At 51.8% G+C, this 21,810-nt stretch overlaps 9 protein-coding genes across 9 annotated transcripts; 5 read left to right on the top strand and 4 right to left on the bottom strand.

Moving 5' to 3' along the window:
• The first annotated feature begins 45 nt into the window (after positions 1-45).
• Positions 46-2,909, top strand: EDD37DRAFT_620213 (CPA1 family monovalent cation:H+ antiporter). The gene is made up of 6 exons (XM_062815898.1): positions 46-374; positions 428-457; positions 514-663; positions 716-849; positions 900-1,425; positions 1,482-2,909. Exons 1-6 carry the CDS (start codon positions 335-337, stop codon positions 2,663-2,665), a joined length of 2,064 nt encoding a protein of 687 aa, XP_062672531.1. The 5' UTR covers positions 46-334; the 3' UTR covers positions 2,666-2,909.
• A 496-nt stretch (positions 2,910-3,405) lies between these two features.
• EDD37DRAFT_605477 (S-adenosyl-L-methionine-dependent methyltransferase) lies at positions 3,406-4,313 on the bottom strand (the record flags this gene model as incomplete). Its single annotated transcript, XM_062814815.1, has 2 exons — positions 3,406-4,126; positions 4,189-4,313. 2 exons carry the CDS (start codon positions 4,311-4,313, stop codon positions 3,406-3,408), a joined length of 846 nt encoding a protein of 281 aa, XP_062672530.1.
• A 391-nt stretch (positions 4,314-4,704) lies between these two features.
• On the bottom strand, positions 4,705-5,828 carry EDD37DRAFT_620206 (amidohydrolase family protein). Its single transcript, XM_062815897.1, has one exon. The coding sequence runs from the start codon at positions 5,788-5,790 to the stop codon at positions 4,945-4,947; it is 846 nt and encodes a 281-aa protein (XP_062672529.1). The 5' UTR covers positions 5,791-5,828; the 3' UTR covers positions 4,705-4,944.
• A 654-nt stretch (positions 5,829-6,482) lies between these two features.
• EDD37DRAFT_223454 (uncharacterized protein) lies at positions 6,483-8,031 on the top strand. Its single transcript, XM_062810439.1, has 5 exons — positions 6,483-6,620; positions 6,706-6,757; positions 6,816-6,948; positions 7,017-7,313; positions 7,376-8,031. Exons 1-5 carry the CDS (start codon positions 6,599-6,601, stop codon positions 7,898-7,900), a joined length of 1,029 nt encoding a protein of 342 aa, XP_062672528.1. The 5' UTR covers positions 6,483-6,598; the 3' UTR covers positions 7,901-8,031.
• Positions 8,032-8,814, top strand: EDD37DRAFT_223455 (uncharacterized protein). Its single transcript, XM_062810440.1, has 3 exons — positions 8,032-8,447; positions 8,497-8,540; positions 8,598-8,814. The coding sequence occupies exons 1-3, from the start codon at positions 8,163-8,165 to the stop codon at positions 8,731-8,733; spliced, it is 465 nt and encodes a 154-aa protein (XP_062672527.1). The 5' UTR covers positions 8,032-8,162; the 3' UTR covers positions 8,734-8,814.
• Positions 8,815-10,769: 1,955 nt separating this feature from the next.
• On the top strand, positions 10,770-12,389 carry EDD37DRAFT_223694 (Golgin subfamily A member 7/ERF4 family-domain-containing protein). Its single transcript, XM_062810442.1, has one exon. The coding sequence runs from the start codon at positions 11,065-11,067 to the stop codon at positions 11,950-11,952; it is 888 nt and encodes a 295-aa protein (XP_062672526.1). The 5' UTR covers positions 10,770-11,064; the 3' UTR covers positions 11,953-12,389.
• A 1,456-nt stretch (positions 12,390-13,845) lies between these two features.
• EDD37DRAFT_223464 (uncharacterized protein) lies at positions 13,846-15,447 on the bottom strand. Its single transcript, XM_062810441.1, has 2 exons — positions 14,322-15,447; positions 13,846-14,267 (listed from the first exon to the last, which is right to left on the bottom strand). The coding sequence occupies exons 1-2, from the start codon at positions 15,136-15,138 to the stop codon at positions 13,927-13,929; spliced, it is 1,158 nt and encodes a 385-aa protein (XP_062672525.1). The 5' UTR covers positions 15,139-15,447; the 3' UTR covers positions 13,846-13,926.
• Positions 15,448-18,676: 3,229 nt separating this feature from the next.
• On the bottom strand, positions 18,677-19,670 carry EDD37DRAFT_656025 (30S ribosomal protein S9; the record flags this gene model as incomplete). Its single annotated transcript, XM_062818800.1, has 2 exons — positions 18,677-18,768; positions 18,824-19,670. 2 exons carry the CDS (start codon positions 19,668-19,670, stop codon positions 18,677-18,679), a joined length of 939 nt encoding a protein of 312 aa, XP_062672524.1.
• A 151-nt stretch (positions 19,671-19,821) lies between these two features.
• On the top strand, positions 19,822-21,750 carry EDD37DRAFT_620191 (elongation factor EF-1 gamma subunit). The gene is made up of 4 exons (XM_062815896.1): positions 19,822-19,991; positions 20,052-20,238; positions 20,416-21,162; positions 21,213-21,750. Exons 1-4 carry the CDS (start codon positions 19,962-19,964, stop codon positions 21,497-21,499), a joined length of 1,251 nt encoding a protein of 416 aa, XP_062672523.1. The 5' UTR covers positions 19,822-19,961; the 3' UTR covers positions 21,500-21,750.
• Positions 21,751-21,810: the final 60 nt, after the last annotated feature.

Below are 21,810 nucleotides of genomic sequence, written 5' to 3'. Positions count from 1 at the left end.
ACCTTAGTGACAGCAAGGGGACCCGGTGTTGATCATACGAATACTGTAACACTCACCAATCACACATGCATGAGGAGCGTGTGTGTGTGGAGAGGACAAGTCCGATTCTCTAAAGTCAAGCCATTGCATGCGCCTTTAGTCCAGCTGAACATTCTCTCCAACAGAACCACAGCAGCCTGTCCTTGCACACTCACTCGCTTTCTTTATCTGCCCCCAAGACAGCAGGCGTCAAGGACAGGACTCAATAGTTCACATTGCGTGTCGTTGCGACGACTGGGTGTCATGCTCCTCACATCTCGCGACAACGAATGAACACTCCCACAACTCCGCCAAAATGGCGTCCAGTTTAGTCGGCGCGACTTTGAACATCCTGCGTAAGAACCGCAAGCCAGTTGGGAGGACAAGGAACACTGACGAATATATTCAGGGCGTCAGGTAGAGGAGGACGACCCCGATGGTGTGAACCCCCTCCATGCATCTCGTCTCGTCCCAGGGCTAATTCAACCGCAATAGAGCCCTCAGAGGCCGGCCAGAAAGAGATATTCTCATCATGGGCACTCTTCATCCTCATCATGCTGCTGATCGCAGCCCTGTTTACGAGTTACATACTGCAACAAAAGAGAATACAGGCTGTTCATGAAACCGTCATATCTATATTTGCTGGTGCGCAATTTCTGGACATGGGCATGGCAAGACTCTCGCTGATGGATTTCAGGAATGATTGTCGGATTGATCATACGAGTCACACCCGGTACAGCGATTCAAGACACTGTCAGCTTCGACTACCAATTCTTCTTCAACCTCCTCCTTCCTCCCATCATTCTAGCCTCGGGCTATGAGTTGCATCAGGTTAGATTCCTACAGAAAGAGTCGGAGGGACATTTACTGAATGGATACAGGCCAACTTCTTCCGGAACATTGGAACAATCTTGACGTTCGCGTTCGCTGGGACCTTCATCTCCGCAGTCTCTTTAGGGTTGATTCTGTGGCTGTGGACGAGAGTTCCTTTCGACGGCTTGACAATCACCTGGGTCGAGGCCATTTCCGTAGGCGCGACTCTTTCAGCAACAGATCCTGTCACTATTCTTGCCATCTTCAACCTGTACAAGGTCGAGCCGAAGCTATATACCATCATCTTCGGAGAATCCATCCTCAACGATGCCATTGCCATTGTCCTGTTCGAAACAGCCCAAAGGTATAGAGAAGGCGCGACTGGCAATCTGGGTATCATCAGTCTATTCGAGGCCATTGGAATCTTCTTGCTGGTCTTCTTCACCAGTTTGATGATCGGCGTAATCGTGGGAGTCGGGACCGCTCTTACCTTGAAGTACACCATGGTTCGAAGATTTCCGAAGATTGAGAGTTGTCTGGTCTTTCTGATCGCCTATGCAAGCTACTTCTTCTCAAATGGTGTGCACATGTCAGGTACGGCTTCTCTTCCTACGTTTTACCTCGCATCACAATATGCTGATCATCAACAGGCATTGTATCTCTCTTATTCTGCGGCATCACCCTCAAACACTACGCCTACTACAACATGTCGAGACGAACCCAGCTGACCACAAAATTCATCTTCCAAATCCTCGCCCAATTGTCCGAAAACTTCATCTTCATCTACCTTGGCCTCACACTATTCACAGAGACAGATTTAGTGTTCAAGCCCTTATTCATCCTCGTCACAGTGGTCGGTATCTGCGCGGCGCGTTGGCTGGCAGTATTCCCCCTGTCCAAGGTGATCAACTACATAATCAGACTCCGCGCCAGGCGCAAAGGCCGGGAAGTCGCGGAGGAACTTCCCTGGCATTATCAGGCGATGTTGTTCTGGGCCGGTCTTCGTGGTGCTGTGGGTGTCGCTCTCGCAGCAGGTCTTCAAGGCAACGAAGGACCGGCTCTCCGCGCAACCGTTCTCGTCGTCGTGGTGCTGACCGTCATCATATTCGGCGGCACGACAGCACGCATGCTCGAGATCCTCGGCATCCGCACGGGCGTGGTCGAAGAGATCGACTCCGACGACGAGTTCGACATCGAAACAGCCAACGGTGGTACATACTACAAGCGCTCCGGAGGCGGATTAGGGCACGAGCCCCGGCCGTCCATCGGCCTGGACTATGTAGCCGCTAACGGCCGGGGTGCAGCAGCCAACGGCTCAGCCTCACGTCCTCGCGTTGACAGAGGATACAGCAGCAGCAACGGCCGATCTCCGCCGTTCGACACGCCCAAGCGCGGCTCACGCAAGAACTCCAAAGCCAGCCAGTGGGAGCGCGAGATCGCCGCGCAGCAAGGCAAACTTCTGTCCGACGACAACATCGGCTCGACAAGCGACGACGAAGACGCCGCGGATCTCGATCTCCCTCCTGCCGCACCGCGCCGGAAACCTTCGCCCCTGGGCATGTTCGACGGGCCATATCAGAACGACACCAGGACGCGGTCGGCGCCTGATATCGTCCTGAACGAAGAGCACGATCGGGACGGCGATATGGGCGCTCCCGGCGCCGTGGGTAATGCACCGGCAGGTCCGGTCGCCAGCAACAGTATAAGGAATCTGCTGCGTGGCGCCACCGCAGACCACACAGCTTGGTTTCGCCAGTTGGACGAGGACTTTATCAAGCCGCATTTACTACTTGATCAGCACCAGGGCCAGGGCAAGGGTCCACCACCGTCGTAGGGGATGCACTGGACTTGAGGTGACTAGACTTTGTTTCTCGAATAGATATAGCCCTCACTGTACTTTTTGACGAAATGTATTGTTGGTGGAAGCGGCGTTTCAAATAGTGTTTTTATACAAATATGATATCCAGATACGCCTCAAGAGAATAAATTGGCTTTTGCTCTGTGGAAATGTGTGGTCTACAGGAGCATTGCAAGGGACGGATACTCGTTTTTGACAGATATGCTATATTCTTTAGAGGTACTTTGACCATGTCACTTCTTTGATGGGCTCGTGGGGATAGTTCTGCGGCGCAGTTGCAACAGTATCAAAGCGCAGATACACTTTGTCGGTACTGACACTGATCCTTCAGCAACCCTTCCTACCGTCCATGCACTTCTTGACCCAACCTCCTTGGCTTCCTGGTACCTGAAACTGTGCCATCGACTTCCAACACGGGAGAAATGCCAATTTACATCGCAATTGCCAACTGACGACCCGAGTCTTTCAAGTCGTGTCAAGCTGTCATAGCCTTCATATGGGTTGCAAAAGCAGGTCATGGTGTTCCGAGAACTTTGATGAGACCAGAACAGAATGCATACCGGTCATGTATGTTTTGGTCATTATGGTAGAAAGAACAAGGCGAGCCTAAGACGCACGCTATAACCTGCAGTCCATAAACGCCTTCTTTCTCGGTAGCGAGGCTTCTGCCACATATCACAAAGCAGTGGCGGCCTCCACCGCCTGCTCACCGTGCATCAGATCTTGCTACCCCTGGCCAAGAATGGCTCTCTCTTCGACTTTCCCCTGATGTATACCTCGTCGCCCATGCGACCGAGCGCGAAATCCTTCAGGCCAGCTTCGGCGAAGATCTCCCTTAGTTCCTGCTCACTGAAGCCGTGATGGGCAACGGTGTTTGCGGAGGCCTTCACGTCCGGATGCTCTTCTGCCTCCATGGCGTGCGTCACGAAATCAAGGATCAAGAAGACACCGCCAGGTCGGAGCCTCTCGACGAGTCTCTTGGCCGCTAGTCGGACGTCCGAGAAATGGTGGAATCCCAGGCCCACCACTACCAGATCGAAGTCGTGATATTTGGGCCCTGAGAACGCCGCGGGTGGCTCCTCAGTCGTCAAGAGGTTGCCTATCTCTGCATGAGCGTTCAGAGATTCGTCCTCGTTGTTCGCATCCTTTATCGCAGGGTTGAATCGTAAATTGTAGGCCTGCACCATGTTCTCGCTGAGGTCGATGCCGACGTACTCTGTCGCGTGGCTGCCGAGAGCATAGGTGATGGTGCCAGGACCGCATGCATAGTCCAGTACTCGGACCTTCCTAACCTGGGCAGGATCTGTAGCCTCAAATGTCGTAGCGGAATCGACGAAGTCTACGCCGATCCAATTGATGTTCGCGTAGATGAATGCGTTGATCTTGTTGAGCATGTCTTTTTGCCATGGCTCGGAGCTGTATGATGCGGCGAATTTGCTGGAGACAGAGGGTTAGCTGGACATACTCTGCTATGCGCAGTGAGTGTTGCCGGCGCTTACTTCCAGTGGTTTCGGTTGGTCTCCAAGAAAGCTGCATCGTCGTGATGATCGTGATGACCGCTCTGGTGCATGGCATGAGCGCCATGATGGTCACCAAGATGGCTATGGCTCGGATCCTCCGCCATTGTCCGGTCAGATTCAATCGGGATGATGAAATGATTCCAGACGATGTGTCTTGACAGAGAGAAGAGCTGGAGGGGGGAGGGATCTTTTGACGGCCCAGATATACAAGTGATACTCCAGTCAGTAGGGTTCAGGTCCGATGGCGCGTCGGCGACTTTCCCAGCGGAGAGTAATGGATTGAGTTTGATGAAGTCTTCGGTTATGCAGTCTGACCTTGGGAGGTCGTCGGGCTCACATAAACGTACCTGCTCAGTATCTCGGCCGAGTTATTCATACAATGTCACACAGGTTGTGAATCCGATCCTGAAACCCATCAAATCCAACGGCGTAGAGATGTAAGCCTGAAGCCCGATTCGTCGCTGTCAACATCTTCAGAGATGCCTGTCTATGAGGTAGATGTGGTCACTGTCTGACGAAGCCAGTTTTCTGGGACCCGGCTCGGTGTCCTCCGCATTCGGCAAGTCTGCCATCCTTTGCCGTGAGTACATCCAACCTCAGTCGATGCTTCAAAATCCTAACAACCGATCAGCAGCTTCCTCCACTCTATGTCTTAGGATATATCCTTTTTGCTTTTGGTGCCGATGTGCTTGGTGCTGTCATGTTTCTGCTGCATAAGTACCTGCAATTGATTCATTATGAAGAAACTGCTTCGAACTTCAGCAACCGTTCAGCGTTTCGATACGCTATGCCTCCTAACACCTCATCACTAACAAGCCCTTCAGTCTTCAACGTCTTCAGAAACTCCAACCCTGTAACGTTGCTGCTGAAGGGGTAGTCGACAATGTATATGATCCGATCTGGTTTACATTGTCTCAAGACCGCTGCCATTGGTGCCAGATGAAACATGCCAGAAGTGGTGATCCAGACGTATTCGTCCCAGACCTGACGTAGGTGCCTCTCCAGCTTGAGACCCAAAAAGGGCCATTGCCGTGCGGTGATGCCCTCAATACGGTCAAGCTGGAAGGGCAACATCTCTCCCAGATGGCCCAGTACAAGTTTGAGCTTTGGGTAACGGTCGAATAGCCCAGCGGCAAAGAGACGCAGGAGGTGTATCGCCGTCTCGTTGGTGCCAACCCCAGCCATACTGGCTGAGACACTCTGCAACAGATGCCGGATAGTTGCCATCGTATAGAATATGTTTGGTCTGCTCATTCGGAGAGGGGTGCAAATATTTGGCACATCAAGCTCCTCGGCCGCCTTGAATACAGGCCAGAAGTGCGCGTTGTCGTAGAATCTCGCTTCACAGTTGCTGTCGATCAAAGCTCCGACGAAGCCCAACTGCTGAACACACCTACGGAGCTCCTCGCCTGCATCCTCGGGGTGCGCCATAGGCAACGTTGCAAATCCGGCGAATCGCTTAGGCCTGAACTTGATCAAGCCTGCGAGCTCATTATTCACTTTGGCGCAAGTTACCGTGTCCAAGGCAAGACTGTTGGGTGCATGGCTGACGACCTGTAAAGTGACGCCGGCATCGTCCATTGCCTGAAGACGATTCTCTCCAAACTCGGCCAGCGTCGACGTCAGAGTGCCGATGAGACCATTCTCGTCATAGGGGTCCGTTACTCCTTTGGCATGGTAGAAGTTCCTCACCGACTGGGAGAGCCAATGCTCCTCCATTGTGATGGTTGGATACGGGAAGGCCATCAGTATAATCAGTAAAGATTCACTAACCTACCTTTGGCACGCCCACAGACCTACCTTCTGCAAACGACCTATATAGGCTGTCTAGTAAGCAGATCATGACATTCCATTCACAAAACATTAAGACCGACCTTGCCACATGCAAGTACCGTGTTTCACGAAACGATTATCGTGTCAATGTTGACGCGAAGATGGATCGAGATTCGGTTTTAGATGGCATCATGCCACGCCTAATTCCGGAAACCCCGGGCGCCAAATGCTAGTACGAGATCAATATCTCCGTCCAATACTGATTACCCACCACTTTGTTCTCTCAACGTTCGTCCAGACATACTTCTGATAAGGCAACACATCCTAGTATCTACGGACTTATGATACGCTTGATGAGATATAAAGCCGGCACGCCCAACTGAAGCCTCTGGTACGATAAGTCGCAATGGCTGATGAGCTCTTAAGTATCGTCCTTGAAGACAGGGTGTTAGATAACGCGATTTTCACCACAGGTGCACAAGGTTTGGTCGTTCAGATATAAAATAACTGCGTTCTGCCCTCCACCTTCTGCTCTCCTGTTCTGTCGCAAATTCACATTCACCTTTAGGCCAAATCATTGCAAAGTCATACCCCAACAGACCGACAAACAGCAAAAATGCCAAAGGTTCTGGTTACAGGTTAGTCGGACCCTGTGTTCCCAAAGCAATAGTGACGCACCGGGGCGCACTGCTGGTCTTGCCAGAGCCTGACTGCGTCACCTAGGGGGTACTGGATTTATTGCAGGGCATTGTATCAAGCAGCTGCTTGAGAAGGGGTAAGCAAAGCACGGTCGGATATGCTGCTTGGGGCTTGAGGAGTAACACGAGTCCCAGCTACGATGTTGTGACTACTGTGCGAGACCCTGAAAAGGGCGCGAAATTGGTCAAAACTTTGACTGCCAGTGGTGGGAGTAAGCTGAGTTACCAAATCGTGAAGGATGTGGCTCAGAAAGGGGCTTTTGATGAGGTGAGCTATTCGTGCAAGCTGCCTAGTTGGAGTCCCGGACGGCTCATACCATACTGACGAGTGTACAGGTCGTCAAATCAACACCAAACTTGGACTTCGTTCTTCACACAGCATCACCATTCCACTACAATGTTCAGGACCCCGTCAAGGACTTTCTCGAGCCTGCAGTGACCGGGACCACCAGTATACTCGAAGCTATCAAGGACAGTGCCCCTTCGGTAAAGCGCGTGGTGATCACGTCGTCCTTTGCAGCAATCAACCATGGATCCAATAAGAAACCACCGTTCTACGATGAGTCGGTCTGGAACCCTATCACCTGGGAGGAGGCAGCGCAGGACAAGACAAAGGCATACCGTGGAAGCAAAGTAAGGACCAGCATATCAATCAAGCTGATGGCTATCATTGTTACTGACACTATTCATGAAAGACGCTGGCCGAAAGAGCTGCCTGGTCCTTTATGGACACGGCGAGGCCAACCTTTGACTTGGTCACTATCAATCCCTCACTCGTTTTCGGTCCGGCCGCTCCACACCTTTCGTCGGGCGACTTGGACAGCTTGAACACCTCGAATCTACGTATATTGCATATGATCCAGGGCAAGATGAAGGAGAAGCTGGAGCCCACGGGTTTCTACAGCTGGGTCGACGTCCGCGACGTCGCGATTGCACATGTCATGGCCCTTGAAGTGCCCGGCGCCTCCGGTAATCGTTTCCTCTTGCTGACGGGCTATTATACGAACAAGAGGATCGCTGAGGTTATTGCATCAATGAGTCCCGAGTTGAGAAAAAAGCTGCCTGCCAACCTTGACGAGGCCGAAGACGATCTACCGCCTCCGGAAGAGCGGTATCTGTTCAGCAACAAACAGTCGATTGAGGTGTTGGGAATTGAATATACGTCTTTGGACAAGTCGGTAAAAGACACAGTTCAATCGCTGCTAGAATTGGGCGCTTGAATCGGTCCTTGGTATAGACTCTGCCGCGCCGCTAAGCCAGGACCTGGACACCTTTGAACTCATCTTGCAATAATGATATTCATTTCCAGACTATCTGACGCATACCTGATAAATCGAGCATCCGATTTCAAGCGATCCGAACTGAGGCTTTCGCAGCAATGCATTGACTCGATAGCTCCTGGTCTGTCGGGCTTTCCTCAGAAGAAAGGCAGTAGCCACAGGGCAGTGACTTCCCCGTCTGAATCGGCGTTGCCTGCACTGGATGACATTTCATCTTCTTCAGCACCACGGTGCCTGTTTTCGCCTCGCATCGCATCTCTTCGTCTTTGCACCGCTTCCCAACGACATTACTCTTGTTGCATTCGTTCCAACAATTAGCTTGCTCTCGCATTCTCTTCGCAACCCCCCACGCCTGTTTTGTATCCCTATTCGACTCATCATTTCGTCTGTCATCATGCCGACCATTCTCAGTCATCGATACCTGACCGCACTCTACGGTCTCTCACTTGCCACTCAGGCGCTTGCTCAGGATGTGGATGAGTGCGGCGTAAGTCTGTCTGTCGCTTGCCTCGACACACTGGCTAACTCGACCTCAGCTTACTTGCATCGCCAATGTTGAGGGCACCGACTGCACCCAAAGGTACGCCGAAACCCTGGGGGCAGCTCTCAGTCACGACCTTCCTAACTTGACACTTAGCGAGTGGCCATGTCTGTGTGCCAACAGTATGTACATCGAGAGGATGCACGACTGCACAGTAGCCTCCTGCAATGCCTCCAGCCAGCAAAGTACGTCTTTCCCTGTAGCAGCCTTCCACCGATCAACTCAAGGCTGACCCTTCTCAGATACTTCTGAGGCCATTGCACAGTTATGTGCTGTATTCAGTGTTACCTTGAGCCATAGTCCCGAGGCCACCGTACCGATGCCTGTCGATAACACCATCACACCTGCCATACCTACCCAGTCGAGCATATCTCCTATCACGATGGCCACAGGTCAGAGCTGGACAACAACGTCCGGATATGTAACGGTTTCAGTCTCACCAGCGCGCAATCTGCCCAGCTCGACAGATATCTCGAGCTTTACGATTGGGGTGTACTCGTTGACAACGAACGCGATCTCACCTCTTGGCACAGGTCCATGGAATTTCTCCACGACTCCGGTCACGCTCACTTCGGGTACGCGGGCCACAACAGCATCTACTACGTCCAATGAGTCTGCTCGGTCGACTTCGCCATGGATATGGACGTTAATCTTAAGCCTGGCGTTGGCAAACATGGTTTTGTGGCTCAGAACATGATAATTTGACCAGGATCAGAATGTTCTGGAAGGAGATTGGATCAAGCCATCACAAGACAAGCAGGGCGGACGGTGAAGCGAAATGGAGTGAGGGAAAGGACCGACTTTTTGAAGGAAAGCGAGATGCAATGGTTCATGCATGATGACCCTAGTGCCCGCCTGTAGGGCAGCCAATGGCTTACCCAACAGAGCGGAACAGTGAGGGCCTATTGAGGCTAACGTACCATTGGACTAGGGAAGTGTCGGGGTGACCTGTGGCTGTGAACGGCTTATTCGAAAATACATTCTTATTCTGCACTTGCTCCGATGAGTCCATGATCATGATACACAAGCTGTCGATGATAGACACAACAGTGAGACAGGAACAACCTCAGATGCCTCATGATTGACATAAATTCCTGCTCCGCAGCAAAGATGACCCGTTGCTGCATTGCGCAACCAGCCGATTGCGGTACGTCTGTAACAAAAACAGTCTGGAAAAGCCTAAGCCTAAGCCTAGCGGGCCTTTGCGGTGCTCTGCCTAACTGACGCGATCACTTCCCCTTTCTCCCAAAGTGATGCCCAATATTTCCCGTCCTTCATCAAGGCACATCCCGTTCATTGACACTAGAGCCCAATGGTCCCTCTCGGTACCTTCTCTGGATCTTCCGGGGAACAGGCGATGACACCCTCATGAAGGCCTTTTGGGTACAATGTTCTGCAACAGCCCGACTTTGTCTGGCTAGACTTGCTTGTTCAAAGGTTCGCTTACGACTGCCCCTGGCACCCGTATTGAAGGTGAAGTCACTGTGGCCCGACGATATCAGCTGTGGATGCCGTGACTGACCTAGTTTGGAAGAGGAATGACTTCAGTGTAATGGTGCGAAGGGGCTCAAACGAGTCCAAACGATAGGGAAGCCGATCCCGGGTGTGGGTGGCACAGGTTCACGATAATATAAGGCACACTTGTCGTTGGCTTGTTAGTCGGTTTGAGATCAGGACAAGTAGAAAGAGTGTATCAAATCCTCTTCGATGATTCCAGATGATGTTGGTTGATTGATTTGTATCAGTCGTCGAGAATGCTGTCGGCGTATGCCAGAACAGAAACCTTGTTGCTGTTCCTGCATACAAGCGCTGTTCTAATTTGTGGTCGTTATTATTATTATTGTATGCTACAGGCCTGGCTTTGGCTTTGGCTTTGGCTCTGGCTTCCTTGCCTGCGGTGGCCCGGCATCTACCAATTGTTGCTTCTGTCGCAGCTGCCTCTCCCAATCTCCCAATCCTACCACAAATCTCCATTTCCTTCAACACGGAGCCAACAACCTTCGACAGCGGCCATTTATCACCGAGGGCGCTTGAAAAACAACCTGAAAGAGATGCACCATATGCGCCAGTAACATCTCCTCAAAGATCAGACCCATTATTCTTGACGTCGACTACCACGGACCGCCCGCCTGTCACCGCACACGCTCCCATCGATCTGACTCCTGCACGCCCACAATTGGAGGCCCAGAGGCAGAGAAGATCGTTTCTCGAAGCTTTGCTGGCGCGACAGAAAAGGGCGATCCCCACAGACAACAGATCTGCAACGTCTCGCATCCTCAATCCCATCAACTACATCCCCCGTCCTACCCGAGTACGTGTTCAACCTCAATCTCAGCCTCAACATCAGCGCGAAATCTCGACCGACGTTGGTAGCGGTGGTGAAATCCACACTCTCTTGACTCTTCCCGAACAGCGTCGATCGCGCCAACACTCACCCACCGATCCTATTGTCGAGCACAGCCCCCATTTGGCGCCGCAAGCTAGTAACCGCACCAGCATTGGCCTGCCTCCCAACCAGCAACGTGGAAACATACCGGTATCTCCTTCTCGGGGGTTAGGACTGATGGTCGATCCAGAAAAGCAGGAGCGTAATGGCATTAAAGAGCCGGAAAAAGCACATACCATACCTACCTCGAGATATAACCCACAGGCGCGCGATCCAGAAGCACAACAAGGTACTTCGGTACTAGCACAGACTTATGGGGTCAATCCATTGGATCAGCCTTTACAACCTCCTCGCCGCATTACATCCCATCGCTCTCTAAAACGCGCTCAATCCACTGCCTCAATACATTCCTCAGCCTTCGCTCGGACAAATACTGACGGGATACCTCCTGTGCCTGGTTCGCGGGATGATGTTGGTCAAGGCTATCCGGGAGTCGATGAAGGTAGCGTAGGAGAAGAGCTCGTTTGGGGCCCATCCCATCCATGCTTCCCACACCAAAATCCGCACGTCCCGCTGGATTCTCCCGAGTACTCTTCTACGCGGATCATACGGATACGACGAGATTGGATGGTTGCCGGCGATCTGGCTCCCACGTACTCCAATATCTACCCTGAGATCTTGGATCCTCTGATGCAAGAGCAAGAATTTCGCTACGTGATCGAGCATATCAATCAAACCTTGGTTCAGGCTTACGACCCTTTCTCGTCCTGGAATTGGTTGGATGGCTTTCTGGGTCTCATAACTGGTTGGCTGTGGGAGGATTTTCGACCTACAGGTATCAAAGGCCAATTGAAGGCTTTGGAGGAGTGGTTGGAGGACTGGAATCATACCGTGGGTGCAAGGGAGGGCGTCAAGATTATCCCACTTCGACGTACAGGCTACCTGAATCTTGACATACAAATCCCTGATCCACAGGTGCGCGTGGTCGGCGACGGAGATGCTGAATCACAACAGCCTCCATCTTCAGCAGTACCGGATGGAGGAGGACTGCAAAAGTTGCCATGATAACCGACTGCTCTCTTCTATTTCGTCCTTGTGGGAACTTCTTTCTTTTGTGACAGAATTGTCTTTTTCTTGGCTGGGCTCGACCTGGCTGTGTTCAATTATTGGAGTCCAGGTCTCATGGGTTATGTGAGCGTTTTCCAGCATGGCGTTTTATCGACAGTTCGGCACTTTTATTGGCGGGCACTGGGACGAGCGAGAAGGAATTGAAAAAGTGATAGTGGGACTTTGCATGTAGGTCCTGGCTGTTTCGCTGTTGAGAGAGAAGGACCTACTCCGGCTAGATATGTTATATCAGCATGATGAACAAGCCAGCCCGACAGTCGTGTACATGGGCTTGTCTCTCCATGTCATTCATCATTCTCCCCAAATTTTTCTAGCCTTGACTTGTTGACCTCTTGATGGATTGCTGTGTTCATTCTGATGTAAGGCCAGACTCGGGAAGAAACTCCTAACTTAGTCCCTGGTCGAGCAGAAATCCCATTTCGTTACGAACAGAAGCCATCTCCGTCCAGATATTGGCAGATACTAGTATTCTCTTCCCCCAGTCCTGCCATCGTACTAGTATTTTGTACAGTACACCTGGACCGGGTGGTGCTACGGGGATTGGGAAATGGGGACAGGGACCCTGCAGGCCTCTCTACTTAGTCTTTTCACTTTTTCAGACTTTTTGAAGCCACGAAAGTATCTACCTACCTAGGTAGGGTAATCGCCCCCAAGGACGATCACCCGCAAAGTGACAGCCCGGGTACCAAAGTCTGGCAGACAAAAGTCAATGCAAGCCACGATGGCCTTGTCGTGATCCGCTTGCATGTCAGATTTTTGGCTCTAAGCTTAGCTGCTTAGGATAGTTTTGATAACGGCAAGCTGTACATACCTTAGGTAGGTTGGTAAGAATTTCAAGCTCGGGATCCAGAAACACAAGCAGCCTTGCTTAAACATGTACATATACGGACTACCATCCGGGGGCACTCGACTTGTATTTCTTACGGAGTCCCAAGACATACGGAAGTGTGATCTAGTCTGACCACACTGAGGAAGCAACATACGTGCACTATGGAAATGGAGCTTAGTGCGAGACCGAAAAAGTGGCTGGCAGAAATGGCTTGAGGAACTCTTGACAGAGAGTCTGAGTCTTGACAGCTTCTGGATATTACGGCGTGCAGCACAGCCACATATGCGTGGTGGCGCGAAAAGGAAAAATTGCCTTCTTGCGAATAGTCGCCGTGGCGGGCTTCCAAGCTTCGAGGCATGTATAAGTGATGCATGCTTTCGATTCTCAACGACACATGTGTCATCAGGACAGTCCTGGTCGGGCAGGGAATCTCAATATCCAACCCTCAACATGGCTGGGCTTCGCAGGTTTTGAACCCGTCCCTTTCTCAAGACGCCTTTTCTCGTACCAAAAAGAAGAATGCTCGCCGTCCCAAGCCCAGGCACCAACGCTTTGAACATGCTTTGAACTCAAGACTCGGATGAGAACAATGACATAAAACCCCATCGACTCGACGGAAGCCCGAAAAGAATTTCCCAACATTGATGGAAAATGACATATCGACTCCTTCGAGCATGTTGTACAGAACGCTCGCCAGTTCCTCTATAACAAGACACCTTCAAGACTTCCTCCAAGGCGAAGTCCACAGCAAAGCTCCACAATGACCGCCCACTGTCTGCGGCCTCTGCATGTCCTTCCTTGACATGCAAGCTTTCGATTTTGTGAGTCCTGGATCTTCTTGTCCCTTCCAGTCTCACGCCGTGGTTCGTAATCATACAGTCGTGCAAATGAAAAATAACCGTGATACTCGTACAAATCATGTATCATGCAACAAAAAAAAAGATGGTCGCGCATCCGATCGAGCATGGTAAGTCGCCGCATTTTGGAAGATGTAAGGAATTAGTCAACTTGGGTCGTTCAATCGTAACCAGTAGTCCTGTTGGTCTCTCGGTCTCTTTCTGTTTTGGCTGAAGAGTTTGTTGCTAACTCGGTCCAGCCTGTCCTCGACCACTTTGGCTCGTAAGCCCACTGCGAGGCAGGAGGTCGAGACAGACGGTGAAGATATGCGTGATTTGTTCTTCCCAGATGCCTATTTCGAAATCGACAAGCCCGTATTGTTCGACTTGGTCGCACAAGCCGATCAGTTCGTCAACCACATTGACAATGTTGTCGCTGGAGAGAATGTCTGCTGGCAGCCTAGTCGTCCTCAACGCCTCTTCTGTAATTTCTCTTTGCTTTTGACCCAATGCCTCCCAGCAGAGATTGAGTTCTCGCCATAGCTCAATTCGTTCTGAATGTTTGCCTTCGTCGTCGTGGTGTAGACCTGAGAGCGAGTCAACGACACCATCCACCGGACATTTCGTCGGAGGAAACTCACCTAACGCAGTGATAGAGCTGACCAACCAGCGAGATGCCGCCAAAAGTCTTTCGCTGGCCTCCGTCACCCTGCCTGCTACGATGAAGTCGAATGCTGACCGGATCTGCTGTCTATAATCTCTGAAGCCCTCGTCCAATGCCTCTTGGTTGACGTCAGGCTCGACTGGCGCTTGCGTTGCTTGTTGTTCGACTTCAGGGAAGTCCACCTGCCCACCAGCGTAGGTCTGATGTAAAGGCGCACGTGTTACCGGCACGGCACCATACACGGCTTGTTCTGGCTGACTTGTCATGTACTGGGACGAACTCGACCCGACTTCTCCCATACCTGCATGGCCACCATGCGGCATGTATTGCGGAACTGCAAATTGACTTGCCATTACCTCGATCGCAGTCTGCCGTTCCTGGTATGGAATATTACCGTACATCGACTGAGCCCCAACCGGGGGAAGCATCGATCCGGCGCCGTACTGCGCATATTGTTGTTGCTGCTGCTGAGTAGGCGAAGCCTGTACTTGTTGCTGTCTTGAAGCATCTTGTATATATGCAGGTGGATACTGCATTTCTACACCCTGCATAGGGCTACTGCCTTGCATCTGCGCAGTGCCGTATTGCTGCTCCTGGAACCCGTAACCAGGATAACTAGGAACATACGGTCGGGCTATCGAAGCCCGACCAACGTCGCTTCTCGCGGGTGTGGTGGACTGGGCATACCGCTCGCTCGAAGGTGGACCCATAGATTGTCCAGGCAGGGGTCGCGACTGCGATGGGGTCTGGTATGGTTGACCATACTGCGAGCGCCGACGGTCATTACCGTCCATTTAAAGAAGGGGGACTCTTCTGTCGGCGCCAGTGTGATAGGAATAACAGGCAATGTCGTGCTCTAAATGTCTCTGATTTGAGAAAGCAGAAGGTACGACTCCCAACTTTTCTTCTGTGCCTCGCCTTCCTTGCCGGCCCTATCTTGCTCCTTCATACAACGGGCTGGGCACAGTTAAGGTGAGAATGGACAGTGGATACGACTGTGCCGACGACGACAGTGTTGGCCGCAGGCTGTGGATAACACGCGGTCGCAAAGAGAGGCCGATGCCACCTGGATAGCGTGGACGTTTCAGAGAGGTTAGTACCGCAGCCGCCTGTCCTTGCTGCCGTTTGGGAGGCTTCAAACGTTCCGTCAGGTCAAGCGCTCCCAGAGCGGACCAATGAACGTGGTATTGTGGTCGTCGTCGTTAGTGGAGGTTTCGCTGTGCAAATCGTCGATAGATGGCTCGGTCATCCCCCGCGAACTTCAGCGCATATATGTCGCAGTGTGCCAGACAAAATGACCCTCCAGGCGCGAAGCAGTAAAGTGATCCGTGCGGACAACCCGTCGAGCAATAAACGTGTGGTCGAGATGGTGGGGTTCGGTGTTAAAGGAGGGTGTGGTGAAATGATCGACCATTAAGTCACCAGGGATAAATATACCGAGTAAAGGATCGTATTGAAGGAAAACAAAGGAGTGTCCGGGTGGTCAAAGAAGGAGAAAGTCCAGGTACCTTTGGGATTGCGAGAGAAGGAGGACGTATACAAGAGGCCTAAGGATGCAGCTGCGGTGCCAGGCGGGAAATGGGCACGACGCATTCGACACTTTGGCAAAGACGACTTGATGGAGAATGGCGCAGATACAGCATGGCAGCGACGAATGATGAGTCGCGTGTTCCTGGTACGTCAAGATTGACTCCGAGCACGGGTGACATTTGTTTTTCACCAGCAAAGCAAAGCAAAGCACCCAGAAGCGTGTCCGAAGCGGAAAGGAAAAGTCTTCAACTCACAAGTGGACAACGCCACAGGAGGGACAGTGGACAGTGGACAGCGGCCTTGGAGGGGCAGCGGATTGTCATCCACTGGTCAGCCTGCCGGAGATGTTTCTGGACGTAAAGTTGCGCAACCAGAAGTCCGTTTGTCGACATGTAGGGCTTCAGAGTCGAGACGTCACTTTGGCATTGGCGCATCTGCCGCCTGTCCAAGGTTCAAGGGGCCTGAGAGATGACACTCCTGCCATCAAGTTTGGGCGGAGTAGGCGTAAGACAACTGGAAGGGTTTCCAATGGGAAAAGCGGGCAGGAAGCATATGAATGGGTATGCTTCAGGCATCTCAGCTGGAATGATCCCCGGCTGTGGGTCATCCCTAGAGCATCCCAAAGGTCGCTTACCTCTGCGCTAACTCACTGGTCCGACAAGGCTTGCATCTTAGAACCCACCATCCATCGGACCCCGGTGCGCCAGGCGAGATTTAGAGTGTGGCGCCCGAGGCCTCAAGCAAGGAATGGCCTTCTAGCTTCCAGCCCGACATCTCGGGATTGGCTGCCCTCATCATGCCACGCATACGATCGAACGACCCAATGGACCCGGAGAGGCTCCGTCGTGCCTGGAGGCCGAGGTCAGCACTATCCGATATTTCAGGATGTCAACACTTGGTACCAATTCCTGATGATCTTTTCCGCGCATTGGTGTTGTCCATAGTATAGTAAATATGAATGCAAGTCCGTTCAGGGTCCAGGCTGTGAAACACATTCTCGAAAACTTCAGATGCACTACTAAATCGTGTAAGCCAGTCGAGTCCTCCATAGCATGGGTGAACGATGATCTTGAGAAGAAGTGACCTCGGACCTCCGTCGAATGCATGATAGTACGCGCAACACTTCTCGCGTCCACCTTCCCATACACGGTATGGACGTGGCTGAGGCTCCGTATCCAAAAGTATACCCAAGCATCTTCTCAAGACTGGTATTCGATGGCCTCGAAATGAATGCATGGGCAATACCAAACCACCGGCGGAAACCCTCGTTTAGGCAGGATGATAACACGCCAACCATCTCAACAACCATGCTCATACTCCTAGGATTTCAAATATTGCTTATTCCTACTTGGTGCTGGGCCTTTGCAAAGCGACACTTCAATTCCACTTGTTGTTAGCGCATGTCACTAGGTAAGGCAGTTAGCCGTAAAGCTGCCAGATGCTGGTCTGCCTAACCGAGCCAGTCGGATCGCGGCTTGATGCATCGTCCCAGAGATCTGGCGAGCTGTCAATCCTTTCAGGAGCACCTTAATACTAACATATAGGTATTCAAACGTGCATGAAAGTTCGAGACGCGACTGGCGCTCATGCGATGCCGTTCTGACCTGTTAAATGTCGTCTTCGCCCAGCACCTGATATTCATATACGGTGATTCAGCGCTTCGGACTTGTGGTCATCTCAGATTTTGATCGCGATTGCATTTCGACCCAAAACCACCCCGGGACGAAGCGACCCTGTGTTTGGTCCCCGATTCGTAGGTTGCCCATGGTTTCTCAATCTTAGGTGCATCAGATTCCCGTGCAACAACTAGCCAAGGGGAAACGAAGGGGTTCTGCAGTTTGTTTCAGACCTGGTCTTCATTAGCACTTATGGTCTCCACGACTCCACGAGGGCAGGTGAGAGAGAGGCTCTAGACTAATAAACTAGTGAACTGGAAGATTGAACCGAATGATCCCGTTGCCTTCGCCACATGTGGCCTGTGTTTACCAGGCAAAGGAGGCAAAGCAAAAGTTCAACGGGTTGAATGACGCGCTTGAACTAGCGTCAATCATCCCGCAGAGGCTGGTGGTTTCGTGTGGCTTGAAGGCGTGTTTCAGGTCATTGTTGTTTGATGACCCTGATGTTGTGGCCTATGAGAGACCTGACGTGAGACGAACCAGATGCTGACTGGAAGCACTGCATAATCCGTACTCGCGATTAGTGCCGATTGCGACGAAAGGTACTTCGTATTGCTCGTGGCCAGGAGATGGACACAAGCGTAACATGACATCTCACACTCACGTACTCGAGAGGATGCCCGTTGACGCGTCTTGCGTCTGTGATATGCGCCAAAGAGGTCGGCCGGCAATTTGGTTCATGGTTGACACTTGTCATCGGATATGTTCTGCTTGTAGCCGACAGATGAACGTGGTTGAGATCAAAAGAGCAACGTCCTTCCCAGGTAGATTGTGCGACAAGCAAGGTTTGCGTAACATGACAAACCTGAATGACCGGAACAGCGGATGGCGCACGTGAGGACGTTTGATGATACAACAGAAGTCGTTGGAATTGTACGACGCTATTACGAGGCTGACTTCCAGGTCGTTACATTCGACGCGAATGTTGTGTATTTCCCAGGGGCAACGCTCGTCGGGCATGCAGGAATATCAAAACACCGTAACTTGGATCAAATGGTCTGGGGAAAAGCAAAGGCTCGCAATGACTCGAAAGGTGGGAAACACGTGGCCATTCGGCACACCAAAGACTGATATACAAGCACAAGTTGCTTCTGATGTACAGACAACGAGTCGCACCACCACTCCTTCATCGCTTGACCCAGGTAGGTCTCTTTCTGGCCTTCAGCCTTCCAGGCTTCTTTCGTTCGACACGTCTCATATCCGAAGTGACACAACCAGCTGCATTCAGAATTAGCCACCATGATCAGAATATTGAGCAACATTAAGTACTTACCTCGTCGAAGGGCTGGTTTGAGAGCTGGTTCGTGTACCAGCAGTGCCTTGGCCAATCCCAATGTTATCGCCTCCGCCTGCCCAGTCACTCCTCCTCCAGAGACCATGGCGAATACATTGTACTTGTCCATCCGCTCAGTGGCTTTCAGTGCCCATAGAGCACTCTCTCTGTCATGTAATCGTGGAAATGCTTGCACGAGACTGCGGCCATTGACCAGCACTTCCCCAGTACCTTCTACCAGATATACTTTGGCGGAAGACTCTTTCCGGCGTCCTATCGCTGTCGACCTGCCGTACTCATCGATTTTACCCGGCTTCGCCTTCTGCAATTCTTCTGAACCGGGTCGACGAAATTCGTCTAGTATCTGCTTTACTTCCTTCGGGCGAATCTTGCGGTGGATCTTGTTTAGCCGAGTCAAGAGATGTAAGACCTTGGTGTACTTTGAAGCGGCAATTTTCTCGCCCACCGAACTGCGGTACTGGCTCAACTTCAGCCATGCGGCCCGTGGTGTCAACTCCGGGGGTGCAATGGGAAGCGAGCTGTGCTTCTTAACCAGTGACTGCAGTAGTAGAACGTGATCGTTGAATAGAGGAGATGCTGTGAAGTATGAGGGCGACGCAGGTATGATCCGAGCTGGGATGGCTTGAGGATCGTCAAGATCGATCTCGGGCGCGGCCCGAATCTGGACTTCAGCATGGTGAGACTTTGTCGTAGAAAAGTTTTGACGGCGTCCTGCTAGAGGTAGCCGTGCAGTCTGCGCTCTCGTCTCGAGACTGCCGCGAAGGAGTCGACATTGGCGACAGGTCCAGGAGATGGCCGAGGGCAAAGCCCTCGCTGGAGTCGCCATGTTGCAGACCGAGAGACTAGCCGGCGTGCGTGATCCTACGTGTCGGTCATCGCGAGAGGGTGCGTCTTGCATAAAATGTCGGATGGCCGTTGATGCCCTCTCTCTTGAAGCTGGATAGGAAAATCGCAGCTCGAAGCCGCCAATGATGGCGGCGCTAACGTGGGGCTTGGCATCGGGCTCCAAAACTGCGCATGTCGAATTTTATATTCTCCAGCTGTTCGATTGCACTCGCTCATCCAGCGCACTCATACACCGTCTTTTCTCCTGCAACAACCCTGCCATACAGTCAATATGTCGTTCGGAAAGCTTTACGGCTACAAGGTATGGACACGCCGCAGCTGAAATCCTCGACGGAACCCTGGAGACTGACATTGAGCGCAGGAAAATGCCCGTTCCACTGTTCTCCAAGTCGTTGCTAAGGAGAACAACCTGGACATCGAGCTCGTTGAGACTCGCCCTCCCGTTACCGACGCCGAATACTTGAAGCACAACAAGCTGGGCCGCATCCCAACCTTTGTTGGCTCCAATGGCTTCGTCCTGACCGAGACCATCGCGATCGCAATCTACTGTAAGGCTTGACTCATACCCTTCCATGTTCTTTTTGCGACCAAAGATGAGACATATTATCACAACAGTTATCCCTGTCATAATACCCTTGTTGACTACAATTGACTCTGAGTTTTCTTCCTGAACACATTGTTCTCTTTCTGCGACGTTTGCGGAGGGTTTTGCTGACCGCTTCCAGTCGCCTCCCAGAATGAGAAGACGACGCTGCTCGGCAAGACCAAGCAAGACTACGCCTCTATCGTAAAGTGGATGTCATTCTCCAACAGCGAACTCCTTCCTACCCTCGGCACCTGGTTCCAGCCTCTCATCGGCGCCAAGCCTTACAACAAGAAGGTTGTCGATGACGCCAAAGACGCATCTCACAAGATTCTGTCAGTCCTCGAGCAGCACTTCCTCGTTAACACCTTCCTCGTTGGTGAGCGCTTGACCCTGGCCGACTTGTTCGTCTCCTCGCAGATCGCACGTGGCTTCCAATACGTTCTTGACAAGGAATGGCGGTCCGAGAACCCCAACGTCACTCGGTGGTACGAAACCATTGTGAACCAGCCACTGTGGAAGGCCATCGTCGAGAGCCCAATCCTCGTCGAAGAGGCAATCAAGTACACCCCACCAAAGAAGGAGCCAAAGCCTGCTAAGGCCGCAACTCCTGCCGCCCCCAAGGCGGAGAAGAAGCCAGCTAAAGAGGAGGAAGATGAGGAGGAGGAGGCCAAGCCAGAGGTCAAGGCCAAGCACCCTCTCGAGTCGCTTTCCAAGCCCACCCTCATCCTCGATGATTGGAAGCGAAAGTACTCCAACGAAGAGACCCGTGAGGTTGCTCTTCCTTGGTTCTGGGAGCACTACAAGCCCGAGGAGTATTCACTGTGGAAGGTGGACTACAAGTACAACGATGAGTTGACTATGGTCTTCATGACCTCCAACCTGATTGGTGAGCTTGCCCATATTTCTGATGAAATTGTTTACTGACGTCGTTATCAGGTGGTTTCTTTGCTCGTCTCGAAGCATCTCGCAAGTATCTTTTCGGAGCTGCCTCAGTCTACGGCGTCGCCAACGACTCCGTTATCCAGGGTGCCTTCTTGGTCCGAGGTGACGAGGCCCTTCCCGCCTTCGATGTCGCTCCCGACTGGGAAAGCTACGAATTCACTAAGCTGGACCCCAGCAAGCCCGAGGACAAGGCTTTCGTTGAGGACCAGTGGTCGTGGGACAAGCCAATCGAGGTCAACGGCAAGAAATATGACTGGGCTGATGGCAAGGTCTTCAAGTAGATGACAAGACTCGACGAATTGTTTCGCATTGTTGAGATGCTGTGATGATTGACGGATGCGCATGGGCATGCATATGATATGACGGGTGAGATGTCCTGAGGACCATTGAGCAGAAAAGTGCAGACTTCACGTTGGTTGGCGTCTCCCGATTGAGACCACTGCCAGCAATGCAAATGGTAGATGTCTACGCCTGCATGTACTTTACCTCCATAGAACAAGCGAAGGCAATGAAGCATGTGCTTACGATTCCATGAATTGCTAAAATCCGCTCGATCTTCCCTGAGTAATGCAAGCACCGATATAGATTTGAA

Source organism: Exophiala viscosa (assembly GCF_022695815.1).
Source record: "Exophiala viscosa unplaced genomic scaffold EDD37scaffold_2, whole genome shotgun sequence".
Taxonomy (NCBI): Eukaryota; Fungi; Ascomycota; class Eurotiomycetes; order Chaetothyriales; family Herpotrichiellaceae; genus Exophiala; species Exophiala viscosa.
This window is presented reverse-complemented; position numbering and strand designations above follow the sequence as displayed.

Bases quoted from the DNA above. Each gene is read 5' to 3' on its own strand.
- EDD37DRAFT_620213 (XM_062815898.1), top strand. From the start codon at position 335: ATGGCGTCCAGTTTAGTCGGCGCGACTTTGAACATCCTGC. The intron at 664-715 runs GTGCGCAATTTC...GATGGATTTCAG, and splicing joins CGTCATATCTATATTTGCTG to GAATGATTGTCGGATTGATC. The intron at 1,426-1,481 runs GTACGGCTTCTC...GATCATCAACAG, and splicing joins AAATGGTGTGCACATGTCAG to GCATTGTATCTCTCTTATTC.
- EDD37DRAFT_620206 (XM_062815897.1), bottom strand. From the start codon at position 5,790: ATGGACGATGCCGGCGTCACTTTACAGGTCGTCAGCCATGCACCCAAC.
- EDD37DRAFT_223454 (XM_062810439.1), top strand. From the start codon at position 6,599: ATGCCAAAGGTTCTGGTTACAG. The intron at 6,949-7,016 runs GTGAGCTATTCG...ACGAGTGTACAG, and splicing joins AGAAAGGGGCTTTTGATGAG to GTCGTCAAATCAACACCAAA. The intron at 7,314-7,375 runs GTAAGGACCAGC...TATTCATGAAAG, and splicing joins AGGCATACCGTGGAAGCAAA to ACGCTGGCCGAAAGAGCTGC.
- EDD37DRAFT_223455 (XM_062810440.1), top strand. From the start codon at position 8,163: ATGACATTTCATCTTCTTCAGCACCACGGTGCCTGTTTTCGCCTCGCA. The intron at 8,448-8,496 runs GTAAGTCTGTCT...ACTCGACCTCAG, and splicing joins AGGATGTGGATGAGTGCGGC to CTTACTTGCATCGCCAATGT. The intron at 8,541-8,597 runs GTACGCCGAAAC...CTTGACACTTAG, and splicing joins GGCACCGACTGCACCCAAAG to CGAGTGGCCATGTCTGTGTG.
- EDD37DRAFT_223694 (XM_062810442.1), top strand. From the start codon at position 11,065: ATGGTCGATCCAGAAAAGCAGGAGCGTAATGGCATTAAAGAGCCGGAA.
- EDD37DRAFT_223464 (XM_062810441.1), bottom strand. From the start codon at position 15,138: ATGGACGGTAATGACCGTCGGCGCTCGCAGTATGGTCAACCATACCAG. The intron at 14,268-14,321 runs GTGAGTTTCCTC...ACTCGCTCTCAG, and splicing joins CAGCTCTATCACTGCGTTAG to GTCTACACCACGACGACGAA.
- EDD37DRAFT_620191 (XM_062815896.1), top strand. From the start codon at position 19,962: ATGTCGTTCGGAAAGCTTTACGGCTACAAG. The intron at 20,239-20,415 runs GTAAGGCTTGAC...GACCGCTTCCAG, and splicing joins CATCGCGATCGCAATCTACT to TCGCCTCCCAGAATGAGAAG. The intron at 21,163-21,212 runs GTGAGCTTGCCC...CGTCGTTATCAG, and splicing joins CATGACCTCCAACCTGATTG to GTGGTTTCTTTGCTCGTCTC.